The sequence below is a fragment of the Schistocerca piceifrons genome, chromosome 5 (assembly GCF_021461385.2).
Source record: "Schistocerca piceifrons isolate TAMUIC-IGC-003096 chromosome 5, iqSchPice1.1, whole genome shotgun sequence".
Taxonomy (NCBI): domain Eukaryota; kingdom Metazoa; phylum Arthropoda; class Insecta; order Orthoptera; family Acrididae; genus Schistocerca; species Schistocerca piceifrons.
The window spans coordinates 597,374,078-597,391,016 of NC_060142.1; the positions used below are offsets into that span (position 1 = coordinate 597,374,078).

The 16,939-nt window shown below is 40.9% G+C and overlaps 1 protein-coding gene across 1 annotated transcript in view; it reads right to left on the reverse strand.

Moving 5' to 3' along the window:
* Window positions 1-1,906: 1,906 nt before the first annotated feature.
* LOC124799273 overlaps window positions 1,907-16,939 on the reverse strand; it is an 82,923-nt gene continuing 67,890 nt past the window's right edge. Inside the window, exon 4 of the mRNA XM_047262838.1 lies at window positions 1,907-2,325. Within this exon, the coding sequence (XP_047118794.1) occupies window positions 2,180-2,325 (146 nt within the window). The 3' untranslated portion in view covers window positions 1,907-2,179. The remainder of the gene's footprint in view (window positions 2,326-16,939) is intronic.

A 16,939-nucleotide genomic window follows, 5' to 3' on the forward strand; every position in this document is an offset into this window, starting at 1 on the left:
TAGGTTGGGAGTTTTTTTTGGCGGGGGGGGGGCGGGTCAGGCCTTGAGTACCACTTGTTTATTATTATCTTTGTTTGCTATCAATGTTAGCAGATCGTTCTTGTGAAACCTTTGTGTGTGTTGTTTTTCTATGTGTTTTCGTCTTTGTGATACGTATGCAACATTTCTATATCCGCCATATTGGAATTGTCGTTTCCGCTATATTTGTGACGTCATGGGTCAAAGCCGACGGGTTAGATCGGACGCTTCCGTATTTCCCTGCCTAGCTACTGCAGGCGGCTTATCATTTAGATTGGTCCCTGGTCTGTCGTATACGCTTAAGACGACTCTGCTACGCTCTGGACTTGTTTTGGTTATTCGTTCATTCGTTCACTTTGTAATCTCTGCTGCCGTTTACCTCCAGAACAGATCCGCCTGTTTCATTCCGCCGATCTCCACGTTAGCGCCAGTCCGAATATCATAAACTGTGTTCTACCTACGTAGGATGAAGAAAGCAACCACGTGGCTTTATCGGTGCGACCTAACCGAGTGTTTGAAAATAGTCTCTGAGTGCGATACAACGTTGCTGCCGATGTTGTATTAAGGGCGGTGCCACCTGCCCAGTCTCATAGGGCGACAATTGTGATGGGCAATGCATGCGCCGTGTACGATACGGAGGCCCATATATGATGTCGGTTTGCAGCCTTGGCATCAGTTCTCAGTGGGACTCCTGAAGATGGCGGAGAGTTGAATCGCCGAAATATTGAATCGAGCTAATTTTACGATCCGGCAGCAAATCCGTAACATTTTCAAGAATACATTTCACTCACTGTTTAAACTTTCGATCTTGATCAAAAATAGCTTACATACTAAAAATCAGACTGAAAGACTATTGAAAGTCTTTTGTATGATGGTGTTCTACAACCCAGGATTAATATCAGAATTCAGAACAGGAGGTCCTATAGTGCACACCTACAACATGCCAGTCTTCTAAAATGCTGAAAATAGAAACTTAGTAGGACAAGCCTCTCCCCTGGTCAGTAGCGTCACGGCAAATACCGCTTAAAGAAGTGGTTCCCAAAGTGCAGTTACTCTCTATTCCATTGACGAAAGTTCCATGTAGCGGAAAATCAATAGTTTCGTCTTTTACGCTCTTGTCGTTCTATATCCTCCATTGTCCTTTATTATTTTATTGTTTATTGCTCAGTTTCTAGAGATATATTTTGAAGTCTTAACCCAAATGACTCACTGTTGGTATTTAGTATTTGGCAGAAGCTTTGAGATACTTAAACTGCAAATGGTCTAAGGAGCAAAATATTGATCTTAATATTTGTAAAGAGGTCTCCCTTAAACTTCATGTTGGTGCTGATCATCACATTTCTACTTGCACAACTACATTCCTGACTGAATCTTTTTTGAGTGCATGGCTGGATATTTGCATCAAAATTTCACGTTATTTAGGCACACAACCATGCTGCCACCAGTGGCGTTGATGATTTGATTGGTGATGAGCGAGTGCCGACCTTTTTCCCCAGCACTGTGCTAGGCTGACGATAGCTCGGATATTAAACACAGAGACAGCCTCCTAACGACAGCATATATAACGAACCTGCTGCGTCATTAACAGTTGCTACCAGACGCCAACCAGACATACTGTCTCTAGCTTCTATTCTGCGACTAACACAATCTATGTCGCTTTCATCAGTCATAGGTGCACTAGTCAAGAGATGAGTAGAGGAGAACACCCTGGGGTGTGAATACAAAGAAAACGTTGTTCTCCATAGAAACTCGAACTGCGTTGGATAGCTCCATCAGTAGACTAGAACGTTATCTATGAAAAACAGAGATATGGATTCAAGTCCCAATATGGGACACAGTTTAACACTTTCTTGAAAGTTCGCATGGTTGATTTACTTTCCATGAATTTCTAACTACTTACATGCGCTTTGGCAAAAGCTCACAAAATAACTCGCTATGACTATACCAAAGGTCTCCACCTGGTTGTCCAAGTAGCTTAACTTAATACATTTCTGAATGGGATGTCCTGCCTGAAACGCTGAACTTAAGGCCCCCATTCACATTTTGCTGTAGCTGATTTGTTGCCACAGCAAGATTGACACTTCCTCGGCCATGTTAGACCCCCTATGATTCACAAACTGCAGTGCGTGCGCTTCGTCGACTTGCTGAGAAGTGGAGTTGGCTAGCTGATGTCCTCATGACACCCATACGTCACAGGCTGGTCGTGAATAAGAGGCGATGTCTCCGTGAAGTGATCCCCATCATCATCTGTGGCAGGTGCCGGAGTCGGAACAACAGCGGGTGTCCTCAGCACTGGGTTGCTGGCATCTGAAACAACACACGTAATCATTGTGTCTTCCCTTAAACTGAACTTGTAGCTAGATTTGCATCATGCTCTTAACACTTATAAAATCCTGATTCGACCAGCTATTGAGTATTGCTTCAGAGCAGACTGGAGCCTCATTTACATCTTCATCTACAGGATAACTCTTAAGTGGCTGACAGAGGGTTCATCGAACCACCTTTAGACTGTTTGTATTCCGTTCCTCTCTCGAACAGCTCGCATGAAGAACGAACGCTTAAATCTTTCCTGCGACTCCGATTCCTCTTATTTTATTACAATGATCATTTCTCCCTATGTAAGCTGTCAAGAACAAGATATTTTCGCATTTGGAGGAGAGAATTAGTGACTGAAATTTCGTGAAGAGATTTCTCCGCATTGCAAATTGCCTTTGTTTCTATGATTGCCACGTCAACTCACATTTCATACCCGTGACACTGCCTCACCTGGATGTCCTCTGGCAGTCCTATATGGTGTGGATCGCATGTTGCACAGAAATATTGCAGAAGAGGACGAAGAAGCTTAATGTAGGTAGTCTAGTAGACCTCTTGCATCTTCTTAGCGTTCTGCCATCAAAACACTGTCGTATATTTGCCTTTTGCCTTTTCCATAACATTATCTGCATTGTCATTCCCATTTTAGTTGTTGGTAATTCTAGTCCCCAAGTATTTAATTGAATTGACAGTCTTTAGATTTGCTTAATTTATGATGCAACCGAAACTTAATGGATTGCTTTTAGTAATCATGTGGATGAGTCACTTTTTATTATTTCCAGCTTTTGCCAAAATAGCTAACAGAGAAAAGACAGGAGTCGAAGAAGAGCTGCACACTTGACACAGGTACATTTAACCTGAGTGGATCATGGAAATTTTCAATAGCTTGCAGTGGCGTGTGTTACAGGAATGAAGTTGTGCACTGCTAGAGCCAACGTTCCAAAACCAGCCAATTAGCATATATTATTACCTCGAAAACGCATCTCGTGTAGAGCTCACGCAGAATAAAGGATGGGTATAGTAAACCTTTCGTTGCTTGATATGATCCTCATTAAAAACCAGTGACCGTAGGACAATCAAGCTTTGTGGAAACGTTTGTAAGGACATGAGGAAGAGAAATAATGAATGAATCATTGGAAGAAACACATTTTAATTCCGAAATGAGATGGTTCAAATCTGGTGATCCTGGTAGTTATGGTGTTTGGAACGATCGGCCAATGATTTGGTTTTCTCCAATTTTGTTACAGGGTAACCGAATGACCTCACGAGGAAAGTGAGGTGGAGCTCCACCTGAAAAGCGGCAAGCCCTTTAGCATGTCCCTTTTCGTATAACTACGCTCTAATAAGAGGATAATGAGGAGGCAGAATATTATAGTAAGGGCTATTAAATGCTGTAGTGACTGTATGTATTGATCTCTAACTAATTTTATATCTTAGCTACATCTAACATGGTGCAGATCTTCTCTTTATTTCCGTTCAGAGAGTGTCCAGGCCACACACTGGATTCGGGACGGGCGGGACAGAGTCCGACGTGGAAAAGCAGGCTTGAGCAGCTAGCAGCAGGGACTCTGGAATTTGCACAGGACTGATAGGATAAGTTGTTGCCTCCATGAAAGTTGTCCCGTGGGCCGAGCAGCAGAAGGCCAACGGGGATTTAGTCATAACAACACATCTACAGGACTGGCCATTTTGACATAGTTACTTCACTATCGTCATGGAAAACCATTCTATAGAACACAAAACCAGCGGAACTCCTGTCTTAAAACGTCCCGGAGACAGTGAGTAGCATATCCCCAAATTCACTCTAATATTTGATGTCACAGTAGCGTATTGCCTTTTACGTCACTTTGACTCCTTTTGAAGTACCACGGCGTTAAAAGACATAAGAACGTAAGTGAGGGTACGTCACTTTGTAACCAAACAAAGGCTGCGTAATTTTAGATACAAGACCAAAGTGCGGAGCAACATATTGGCGACATAACACTTGTGATATTGTTAACAACAGTGCTTATCCATTATTGTGCTGCATGGAGCACATAAACTATTGTTACGAGTAGTTTCATCATTCAAGCCTTTGCTGTTGTGCATTTACCATGTTTTTCAGAGGAAGAAACATTTATTGTAATCTTTTAAAAAAATCAAAAGCGTACTGCAGAAGTAAATTCAAGTTAATTTACCTTTCACAATGTCCTTTTATCATTAGCCAGCAATGCTTTTGCAGACTGTGGTAGGCTATTTTTCATTACTCAAAGTAATGATCGTATTAATTAAACCTAGACATTTAAGTAGGGTATACGCAATTGCAAGTTAAAGCCAGTTATTTATGAGTAATTTCGTAATTGTATTGGAGAAAATGATGGCCATATTAAAGAAAGCACTTTTGTAACAGTTGAAGATGATAAAAAACTATTAACGCTGCTAGTGGTTCAGATTTAGATTTCTAATTTGATGACTCCTTAAAGGACAATACTGATGCCAGTGATGGTATGTAAAACCCAGCAGCGCTAATGCAACGCAATCGATCGGAGATACAATGATGAGAATAAAATTATTTATGTAAAAGTAATAACCCAAGCAACTTCTGTTGTGTTATTGTTGCTGCATTTCGCAATATTATACATATGGTATACAAGAAAGTTATGTGGACAGCAAGGAATTTGTAATTAGTTTTCCTTCTACAAAAAAACTAGCAATTCACAGGTATTTAGCTTCGATGAACACTTACTGTATAAATTTAAGAATATTTATTCCGAAAATTTTGTTCTCCTATATTACATTCCCTCGATAATTTATGGTTTTAATATTTTTTAGACCTCTGGAGAAAAGAGAGCCACTTGTATGAATATCAAGAGTTCAGGTGGAAACCCAGTTCTAAGCAAAGAAGGGAAAGCAGAAAGGTGGAAGGAGTATGTAGAGGGTGTATACAAGGGTGATGTACTTGAGGACAATATTATGGAAATGGAAGAGGATGTAGATGAAGATGAAATGGAAGAGTTTGACAGAGCACTGAAAGACTTGAGTCGAAACAGGGCCCCAGGAGTAGACAACATTCCATTAGAACTACTGACGGCCTTGGGAGAGCCAGTCCTGACAAAACTCTACCATCTGGTGAGCAACATGTATGAGACAGGCGAAATACCCTCAGACTTCAAGAAGAATATAATAATTCCAATCCCAAAGAAAGCAGGTGTTGACAGATGTGAAAATTACCGAACTACCAGTTTAATAAGTTACAGCTGCAAAATACTAACGCGAATTCTTTACAGACGAATGGAAAAACTGGTAGAAGCCGACCTCGGGGAAGATCAGTTTGGATTCCGTAGAAATGTTGGAACACGTGAGGCAATACTGACCTCACGACTTATCTTAGAAGAAAGATTAAGGAAAGGCAAACCTACGTTTCTGGCACTTATAGACTTAGAGAAAGCTTTTGTCATTGTTGACTAGAATAATCTCTTTCAAATTCTAAAGGTGGCAGGGGTCAAATACAGGGAGCGAAAGACTACTTACAATTTGTACAGAAACCAGATGGCAGTTATAAGAGTCGAGGGGCATGAAAGGGAAGCAGTCGTTGGGAAGGGAGTGAGACAGGGTTGTAGCCTATCCCAAATATTATTCAATCTGTATATTGAGCAAGCAGTAAAGGAAACAAAAGAAAAATTCAGAGTAGGTATTAACATCCATGGAGAAGAAACAAAAACTTTGAGGTTCGCCGTTGACATTGTAATTCTCTCAGAGACAGCAAAGGACTTGGAAGAGCAGTTGAATGAAATGGACAGTGTCTTGAAAGGAGGATGTAAGATGAACATCAACAAAAGCAAAACGAGGATAATGGAATGTAGTCGAACTAAGTCGGGTGATGCTGAGGGAATTAGATTAGGAAATGAGACACTTAAAGTAGTAAGGGAGGTTTGCTATTGGGGAGCAAAATAACTGATGATGGCCGAAGTAGAGAGGATATAAAATGTAGACTGGCAATGGCAAGGAAAGAGTTTCTGAAGAAGAGAAATTTGTTAACATCGAGTATAGATTTAAGTGTCAGGAAGTCGTTTCTGAAAGTATTTGTATGGAGTTTAGCCATGTATGGAAGTGAACCGTGGACGATAAATAGTTTGGACAAGAAGAGAATAGAAGCTTTCGAAATGTGGTGGTACAGAAGAATGCTGAAGATTAGATGGGTAGATCACATAACTAATGAGGAGGTATTAAATAGAATTGGGGAGAAGAGGAGTTTGTGGCACAACTTGACGAGAAGAAGGGACCGGTTGGTAGGACATGTTCTGAGGCATGAAGGGATTACAAATTTAGCGTTGGAGGACAGCGTGGAGGGTAGAAATCGTAGAAAGAGACCAAGAGATGAATACACTATACAGATTCAGAAGGATTTAGGTTGCAGAAGGGACTGGGAGATGAAGAAGCTTGCACAGGATAGAGTAGCATGGAGAGCTGCATCAAACCAGTCTCAGGACTGAAGACCACAACAACAACAACATTTTTTTAGATCACCACACGACTTATATTTATAAATCGTTAAACATTGCACCTCTGCAAAATATGGAGGGACAAACCAAATGTAATCATGGAAAAAGGGAACAATATGAACGAAATTTTTAATCAGGATGATTCAAAAACTTTCAATAATAGTAGAATGCTGTTAGTAAATGAAAAATGTGACCAACGGAATGGAAAAAAGTAAAAAGCAGACGAATTGTCCAGCTTGAGAAATGAAGAAAAATGACAGAAGATCAAAAGGCAATCTGGGAAACTATATATTTCTTCCAAAGGCAAGCATATCTCTGGACGGTCAGTCAAACCAAAGAACTGCTCAAAGTGCTTAAGGAAATAGAGCTCTAATTTCGCTGACGCTGATAGACTAAACATTCATGAAGGATTTTTGGAATTTGGGTTATACAGACAACCAGCGATCATACGTCAGTTCACTTTTAGAAAAGGCGGATAAGCGCTGTGGTAAGCCTTGTAGAGGCACGTCCAGGGAAAACTTCAGAAGTAAATACTTTTTGAACAAAAGTGGTCGGAAGGTACGAATTTGTCAATCCTTCTTTCTTGCGACGTTGGATATGACTGAATCATTCATACGCTAGGTTCTGTTAAAAAGGAATGAGCACAACGAAGAGAACGTCACAGACCGGCTGTAGAGAAATGTACCAAATGTATGTTGAAACTTGTGAAAATGATCACGTCACAGGAATATTTCTATCGAAACACAATTCCTGCTACATTTAAGCTATCCTTATAGGCACCCAAAAATGACATGTGTGATACATGCTACAGGTTCTCTCATATGAAAGCCACAGAGAAATAAATCCACTGTTCAGAGCAGGGTACTCGCATAGATGGCGGTGTTTAGGTAGGGCTAGGAAAGCCAGCAGTAAGTTGGAAACTGGATCAGCAAAAACGCATCTAGCCGAATTTGATCTGGAGGCTGCCTGCTACCATCCAAAGACAAATGCAACAGCATTGGTTTATCGACGAAGACTTGCTGTGCGCAACCTAACTGTATGTAATACAGCTTCAAGAGGCGCTGCATACTAACTTTGGAGTGGAAGGAAAGCCAAACGGATCTACAGAAATTGGATCATGTTTGTTTAATTTTCTAGAAATATATTCAGTTGGTAAAGGTCGAAATTTCTTTTCCGATGTGGTGGGCAAAACAAAAATTCAAACGAGTTTGCTATGTTCCTGTATGCTGTTGAAAATCTTGATATCCCTGTAATAAACCAAATGTTCTTTGAGCCAGGTCGCTCGCAAATGGAATGCGACTCAGTTCACGCCTCAATAGAGAAAAAGACAAAAGTGCTTGACATATTTCGTTTATCAGGATGGTTCACAGCCGTGAGGACAACAAATAAAAAATATCGTGTTACAGAAGTTCAGCTGAAGGATGTACTGGATTTCCCAGAACTGAGATAGAAGAAAGTAAAGAACATAAAACTTGACTCTGATGGAAATAATGTCAACTGGCTCAAGATATTCTGGTTTCAGTATCTAAAAGTAAACTCAGAATACATTTGTTTTAAATATAGCAACAGTACTTCTGAAAAAGTTAAAAGAATAGAAATCTCCCGCAGAACTAAAACGAGATTGGAAGAATCTTTTACACTCCAGGCTTTGAATTCTTCTCCAGTTTCCATACAGGAAGGAAAGTTTACGGACCTTCTAGATCTCGACAACATGGCGATCATACGAGAGCAGTGTCATCACTTCTACAAGTCGTTAATGACAGATACAACAGCTGGTGAAGAAACAGAAAATAATGTTGATGATAATAATGACTAAAGGATAGTCAGCTCTTAATAAGTCATTTTTACTGTTTCATGGATATCCTTACAAACAAATACAATAACTGTGTTTTTCATATATTTTTTCATGTCTTCATGGTGATTGTTCTTTGTGTAGTCTAAAGTCGAATGACAATATAATTATGAGGTATGCAATTTGTGATGGTTCTAAAACAGTTCCAAATCCCTAAAGCAAAATGTTAAGAATTTTCTGCGGAATTAAGCAAAATGTATTTTGTTTACGAGTGTATTCCGTGTTATTGCCATTTTTGCTACATCATACGTAACTCACAAGCTGCGACATTGTCGCGAATGGAACAGTAACCCGAAAACGTAGAATAAATTTGTGGTATTTCACGTTATGGTCACAAACTTATAAGTCCTCACATTACCGGTTTATGTCAGCAGTGAGTATCATCAGATCCGTTTTACAGAAACATGTCCAAATACACCACTATGGCTCGAGTATATTAGGCGAGCATATTAGTATATGGCTCGAGTATATACTATCTGCTGGGTGCTTTTATAATACAGATCTGAAGATGGTCATTGCTGACCAAAACCGATAGTCTGAGGGTTTACATGTTTGTGAGCACAGAAGTGACGTAAAAGAAATTTGTCATACGTAACTACCAAGATGTTTAAAGTCAAAACAATGTATCTGTGACAGTGCCCATATTTTTGCTATGCAGTACTTAATGCGGAAATTGAACATTTGTTGCCGGCCGGAGTGGCCGTGGGGTTCTAGGCGCTACAGTCTGGAACCGAGCGACCGCTACTGTCGCAGGTTCGAATCCTGCCTCGGGCATGAATGTGAATGATGTCCTTAGGTTAGTTAGGTTTAATTAGTTCTAAGCTCTAGGCGACTAATGACCTCAGAAATCGCATAGTGCTCAGAGGCATTTGAACCATTTTTTTGAACATTTGTTGAAAGAGTGTAAACACACTGTAACAACCATTAGATACCATGATTATCAGATTCGTGTACTTAGGTGACGATAATAGTGTTTCCATTGTTACAAAACTTCTTTTGCCTTTATCTCAAAACACACATTTTGCAGATACGTAGTAATGCTTCTAAAGCCTCGCAGTGCTGTTTTTCGTTTGCTACTCGTCTCCTGCCTAACGGCCGAGAAGTGCCGAGCGGAGGAACTTACATCAGCGGGACACTTGCGCTCTGCCATGTTCTGAAGAGTGCCTTCAGCAGACAACAATATGGTGCTTTCCTAAAGAAACACGGCATGCCGAAAACAAAAGAGCCTAGTTTTCCGTGCAGTTCTTTACTTTCTGTGGACCTCTAATTGAAGACTATCTGCTGGGTGCAAAAACATGTGATTAGTAAAAACGCTTGTGACGTCACAAAAACGGATCACTGGGAGAAGTTTTTGAGAGAGAAGGGTAGATCGAAAAGTCATTAGGTTATTAACGCGAAGCGCTTTTCTTGGTGAGATTTTCGCAGTAGAATCACTCGCAGCATTGGTGGGCTAAATGTACTTATTCGGCGATTGCTGGTCATGTCATGTTTGGTGGGAAGGAAAGAGCACGCTCGAAACAGTCAAGCCCATAGCACTTCTCTCCCGTACAGCAAGGGTCACATTTTAGCGGAGCAGATCACAGTAACGTGTGCCTTTCCTGCTGCATGTCCTCGGTCCCTGGGGTCTGAGTTCCTCAAATAAAAATGGAGTAGTAACGAAATGTGTCGTGACGCGTTCACTATGCAGGTGGACTTCATGAACGTTTGTTGCAGTGACGATACCCAAATGCAACAAGTATGGGTGTTCGCAGCTCCAGTGAGTGTAAAGTGTGCTTCATCACGCCGCAAAATTTTCGAAGGCCACACGTCGTCAACTTCAACGCTGGCAATAAACGTGCAAAATCTACTGAAATGTTTGCGTCTCTTGGCAAAAGTTTTTGTGAAATCTATACGGATACCATTTTACAAATTTTCGCAGCACTTACTGAATTGTAGACCATGGAATGTCCAGCTGTTGTGACACAACTCGTACAGTGCTTGAAGATCGCACATTCCGTCCAGCAATCTCAGCCATGGCAACAGTAACTTCTTCAGCAGTTACTGTCGCAATTGAACGTCAGCCTCTCCCGACAGCAAAATGATATTGGACGATCGTTCCAAACTGTCTAACGATCACTAGATTTGCGCGCTCATATGCGGAAATTAAACTGTGTTTCTTTCAATGGTTTATGTGTTATTTCTCTACCGCGTGTCGTGAAAAATGTGTCTACAAAATTTCATTGTCCTACGATAACTCGTTTTCCGGGGGGGCTCTCTCAAGCAGCGAAAATTGAGTTGAAACCACCCCGTAAACTCGCACATATGTCCCTCTACTGATAGTGTGCAGGAGGAGTGGAAACGGCAGTGGTGGGGGCTTTGTTGCGATCAGCCAGTGTACAGTAGGGGACGTGCAGTTCGATAGCTTAAACTGCTACGGTCGCAGGTTCGAATCCTGCCTCGGGCATGGGTGTGTGTGATGTCCTTAGGTTAGTTAGGTTTAAGTAGTTCTAAGTTCTAGGGGACTTATGACCTAAGATGTTGAGTCCCATAGTGCTCAGAGCCATTTGAACCATTTTTTTGATAGCTGAAGCCTGCACACAGATGTACGTCTCGCATAACTTGTAAGCTACAACTAACGAGCCTGTAAACTACAAATGTACAGGGTCAAAGTCAATAGTTTCTCGCTAGAGTATAGAAAGAGAAATAGCTATATAAACGAGGAGTCAGCTGAAGCAAAACTAGTCAGACAAGTAACCGCAGGAAGGAAATCTCATAAGACAAAAAAGGGCTAACTATGATAATGAGAATGTAAAATACAATACATATCTGACGTGCAAATTATGTGTCGGTTGCGAGACACCTTGTCCGTCAGTATTACCTAAATACAAAATTTTCTGCCATGTTTTCACGGACGTATTGAAACCCTGGGAAGTACTTGAAGGGATGTTTTCCCCCTCCTTATTTATTTTCTTGGAAAAGCTAGGGATTCCTGCAACTATCGCAAACACACTTTTTGATGAGATTTCTCTCCTCTGTCATAAATTTAATGAGACTGCATATCATCGCATGTGCCTGATTGTGAAGAATTTTCGCTGCGTCTGTGGTGCACAAAGATATCCTGATACGTAGTAAAGAGATAGCAAGAAGAATGCTCAAAGTGCAAAGATCGACAGGCAAAAGTCAACTGAGCTGGTCACCCTGTAACACTGCAATCAATATTGTTAATAACTTGTACTGATTAATTCTGCATAATGTCAAGTGTATATTCTTTACTGTGTGATGTCTTTGATCTACTGTAAAGAAGTGAAAAGGTAGTGTGACATGTTTACTCTTTGCAATTAAGTTCTTTGTATTATTGGGAGGGTTGGTACAAATGGCTCTGAGCACTATGGGACTTAACTTCTGAGGTCATCAGTCCCCTAGAACTTAGAACTACTTAAAGCTAACTAACCTAAAGACATCACACACATCCATGCCCGAGGCATGATTCGAACCTGCGACCGTAGCGGTCGCGCGGCTCCAGACTGTAGCGCCTGGAACCGCTCGGCCACTCCGGCCGGCTATTGGGAGGGAAGTGGTATTTAATTATGTATATTTGTGCTGGCTTAATATGTTTAAATGATGAGATTTTCTAAAATATGTTTGCTGGAAACTATGTAATAACTGCTTCATACAAAGGGACTTTGTATTGTATAGAGGGAAACCCAAACTAGTTCCCCTCTGCAACGGAAGTGAGTTGGCGCGCTAGGAAAAGGTGGATGTGGCGCTCAGTCTGGGCGGCAAGTGAGAGAGCAGTCAGCAGTCAGAGGGCAGCAAGGAACTGACGAGTAAAGAGCGCAGGTGCCGAGTGAGGCTTACAAGTGGAATGGAATGGCCTCGGATTTAAAATGTGGCTGTAAAATGGTGCTCTGACTTGGGAAAATCTCTAAAAATGATATTAACAACGCCACGAAGAGATAAATAGAGCTAATTATTGCCTATGGAAAGACCACCTAGCCACAACATGCTCGCCACAACGATTACGCAACCACTTCGTCACACATACGAAAGGTTAGAACTGTATTACTGTATGAACCAGTAATTTTGTGTTCTGTTATGTGAAAATATAGTCCTAATGTTCAAAATGTGTTTGAACAATGTGTCCATCCTATGCACTTATGCAAGTAGGATCCTCTCCTTTAAATGATGAAATCTGAAAGTGTCCTTTGCATAAAACGCATTAACAGCTTTACAGTGCATTTTATTGATGTGTGGCAAGGTTATGTCAGTACTCTTAATGTGCAAGGTAAAATTTACACGTTTCTGATACATATGAAAGAGACTATTTATGTTTGAGTATTTCGAAACTTAACTAGAAAATGAACTTGAATATCAGTTTAGGAAAGAGTATATCTTGGAAAACAAAAGTGTTCTAATGTTTGTTGCTTTAAAGTTGTTTCCAAAAACTACTTGCTACACAAATGGCATCATAAAACTCTTTGTCTTGAGCTTGTTTGAAGTAAAAGTTTACTGGAGATTGTCTCTGATTTTGTAGAGGTTTTGTCAGGGTAAAGAGTGTTAAAATGGTACAAAATTAATGGTCTCAAATGAAAGAGTAATCCAATTCTACCTTAATGCTACATAATTTTGAAAATGTGTATAGTTTTGTTGTTATAATGAAAGGGATAGTTTGTGGGACCACATTTCTTTTCCATCATAATATAAAGGATAAATCAGATTAGTAGTTTTCTGGTCAATAAATCTTGAAGTGATTACTGATAAGCAAAGGTAAAAGATTTGTATGCTGTGTCTCATTATTGTTTTTCTATAGTAAATGTGTGTATTAACTGTACTTCACTATTATCATGTGCTATCTGATCTTGTGTGGGTTGTGAAGAGCAAGTTTACCCTATATTAGTTAAAGGCAAAAGTAATGATTAAATTAAACCAGAAAAAGGGCTCATTTGCAAATCTTGTGACTGCTTAACTGCTAAAGTGACAACTGCTGCTAACCACTGTGTAATTTGTCCATTTGGGTGTGTTCATTGCACTTCATAGAACAAAATTAAGTTCGTTTTGAATTAGTAAAAATAGGTTCAATATAAATAATACATTTAAATTATTATGCCTAATTGGGCTGGCGACCGTATAACTATATCGATTAACAGTAATCAGTTACTGTTACTTTTTGCAAAATTATTTTCTTTCTGCTAACTACCTACAGCTATTGTTACGAAATTAAGGTTCGATACCAATTTTTCGTTAGGCACACTCGATCAAACTTCTAAATTCCTCTCAGAGGGTAACATCTACTGAAAATTTAGGCCATATGTGGCAAATTTGCTACCGCAGTAGTGTTATACATGGCTGCCTTAGGATAGAAATAAACCTTGTTATCACTAGGTAAACTGCATGCCGGTGAAACAAGCGGAGCAGTAGAATTATAGCCCCTCCGGAACAAAATGATGAAGTCGCCCAGCTCTCGTGATGAGAATGAGTTTCTGTGCATGGGACAAGCTAAATTATGCGAGCCGGTCGCTGTGGCCTAACGGTTCTAGGCACTTCAGTCTGGAACCGCGTTGCTGCTACGGTCCAGGTTCGAATCCTGCCTCGAGCATGGATGTGTGTGATGTCCTTAGGTTAGTTAGGTTTAAGTAGTTCTAAGGCTAGAGGACTGATGACCTCAGATGTTAAGTCCCATAGTGCTTAGAGCCATTTTTTTAAATTATGCGAGGTCTGCTAATTGTGAGGGTAATATCAGAGGAATACGGCCTTATGCAAAGGGATACCAACAGTTCGCAAAAGGAATGGTGGAAATGAATCTCACACCATAGGCACCCTCTGCCACATCCTGCACGGTGACTTGTGGAGTACATTTGTGAAGGCGAATTATTGCTATTGCTGAGACTGTAATGTGTCGGTGTGTAGAAGGTGGCTAGACAGCATGGGCATATTTTAGGGATTTGATTAAAAATTTATTTCGAATGTTTCACTTGCGTCTTTCGAATACTTTCTCAGCATGAAATCTCACCGGGCGTACGTTTCTGAGATCTGAGAACCGTGGTATCAGCATCACGCCAACACTTCCTGTGTTATGCTGAATAAAAATCACACCCATCTGTAGGCATCCAATACGAGGTGTGAGAAATGAGTCTCTGGCCACGACTTGGGAAGCAGAGCACAATCGAAGTGCTTTCTTACGAGGAGAACACAAGCGAACGCGTGTTTCGGTTTACGGTGGATACTTACCGTTTCTGAAAAAAGACAGGCAAAGTTTTCGAGGTATTTTCCAGATACTTTATGTGCCTTTTACGAGGTGATATTGTCAGACAAAGTGGGTGCACAGTGGTCAGCGTCGAGGCTTGTAAATTTTGCGTCCTGTGTTCTAAACCCGATTATTGCTTCTATTTTTGTTTTTCATTTGTATACTCATGGCTGTAGAATATGACTACACGGATGTTTTACAGTGTACATTGACATAACGTTGTTCTTATTCGTCTAGTAATTATATGTCAGACGACTGTACTAAAAAAAAGAGAAAATTGTTTGAAATTGTTTTCGATGAAAGTCCTGTAGTGTATATTGATTCACAATCAATTGCGAGTTCCAGGTTCCGGAAAAGTGATCCATTATGCATGGTTCTTATAGTACGTTAACGATTTAAGAGACACTCTGAGCAGCCGTCTTAGATTTTTTGCTGGTGATGCTCTCGTTTATAGTCTACTAAAGTCAACAGAAAGCCAAAATGAACTAGAAAATGATTTAGATACGATACCTGATTGGTGCGAAAAGTGGCAGTTGATCTCGAACATTAAAAGAAGTCAGGTCGTACTAAATAAAATTCTTTGAAGTTTCAGTTGCACCATAAATCAGACGTAGTTAAAAGCTTTTGATTCAATAAAATACTTAGGGTACATTGTTACCAATAATTTAAACTGGAACCTTATGCCTGTGGAGAAGGCCAGCGAAACATTGCGTTCTAGTGGCAAAACACGTAGAAGATGCAATAAATCTACTGAAGTCACTATTTCCATTAAGCTTGTTTGTACTCTTTTGGAGTAAGCTGCTGGACACTGGATGTTGGTTTTCTAGTAGGTACCAATCATACTTCAGGACACATTTTGGTTATATGGCAGGGGCACTACAAATGTAGTGTGTTGACAGTAAGTTGGAAATGTGGGTCTCACGGGGAGTGTGCCAGAGATAAGTCCCTGCGGTCGCACTATCCTCTCGTCCTCGATGGCTCAGACGGATAGACGGTCTGCCATGTAAGCAGGAGATCCCGGATTCGAGTCCCGGTCGGGGCACACATTTTCTCTAACTGTTCCCGTTGATATTTATCAACGCCTGTAAGCAGCTAATGGTTTGAATTGCATTGTAATTTCACATTTTGGTTATGTCCGTGAATGATATGTAGAAGACGGCCTGCTTAAATCAGGTGAGCACAGTGGCACAGACCATAGCTACGGTTTTTGAGGAAGAGGGCGAGAATGTGACGCGTAGGAGGTCCACGAGAAAGACAGGCTGTGGCACGCACGTGACACTACAAGTTTTCGGGGGGAATGGTGGCGGTGGTGGTGGTGGTGGTGGTGATGGGGGGGGGGGGGGGGGGGAGTGAACGAGTAACTATTTCAGGCCCGTTTAATAATTCGTGATAGTGCGTTTAAATGCACGAAAGCTTTCTATTGCACACGACAAAGGCCCTTAGTGCCTACCTTTTCAGTTACATACTAATTTCCCGTGGGCTTTGTACGGAGCCGGGCGTTCGCAAAGTGTGGCGGACAAGGCAACTAGCGAGGCGTCAGAAATTCGTTGCGGGACCCGTATTTCTAGTAGGCTCGTAAGCATACTAGGTGTCTCAGACAACGGCTGCATTCAGAAAGGGATGTCACTGGCGTAGAAGGAAGAACTGCGCTTCTCAACGTCTGTAAGGATTTACTAGTTCTGTGCGGAGTGTAGAGCAGTGTGCGAGTAGTACGTTAAGGTTGGAAGAAGGTTTCCTGGATGACGATGGAATGAGCTTACTACTGAAAACAAAAAATAAAAACAATCGAAAATAAGCAAACGTTTATTTAACCGAAGGAGCGGATGTTGTGGAAGATGATTTGTGCTGCCGTCGAGTCATTACTGGAAGGTTTCAAATGGCTCTGTGGTAGAGAAAGTGAAATATCTAAGCTGTTACGAAGTGAGACGAATGTATCAGCGCCACCCAACAAAACTGACTGCCTTGAGAGAACTATCCCTATTATTTGTGACTAATAACAAATGATATTTTCTTTCTTAGGTTTTCTCTGTGATTCGTCGTCATCTCGTAGAA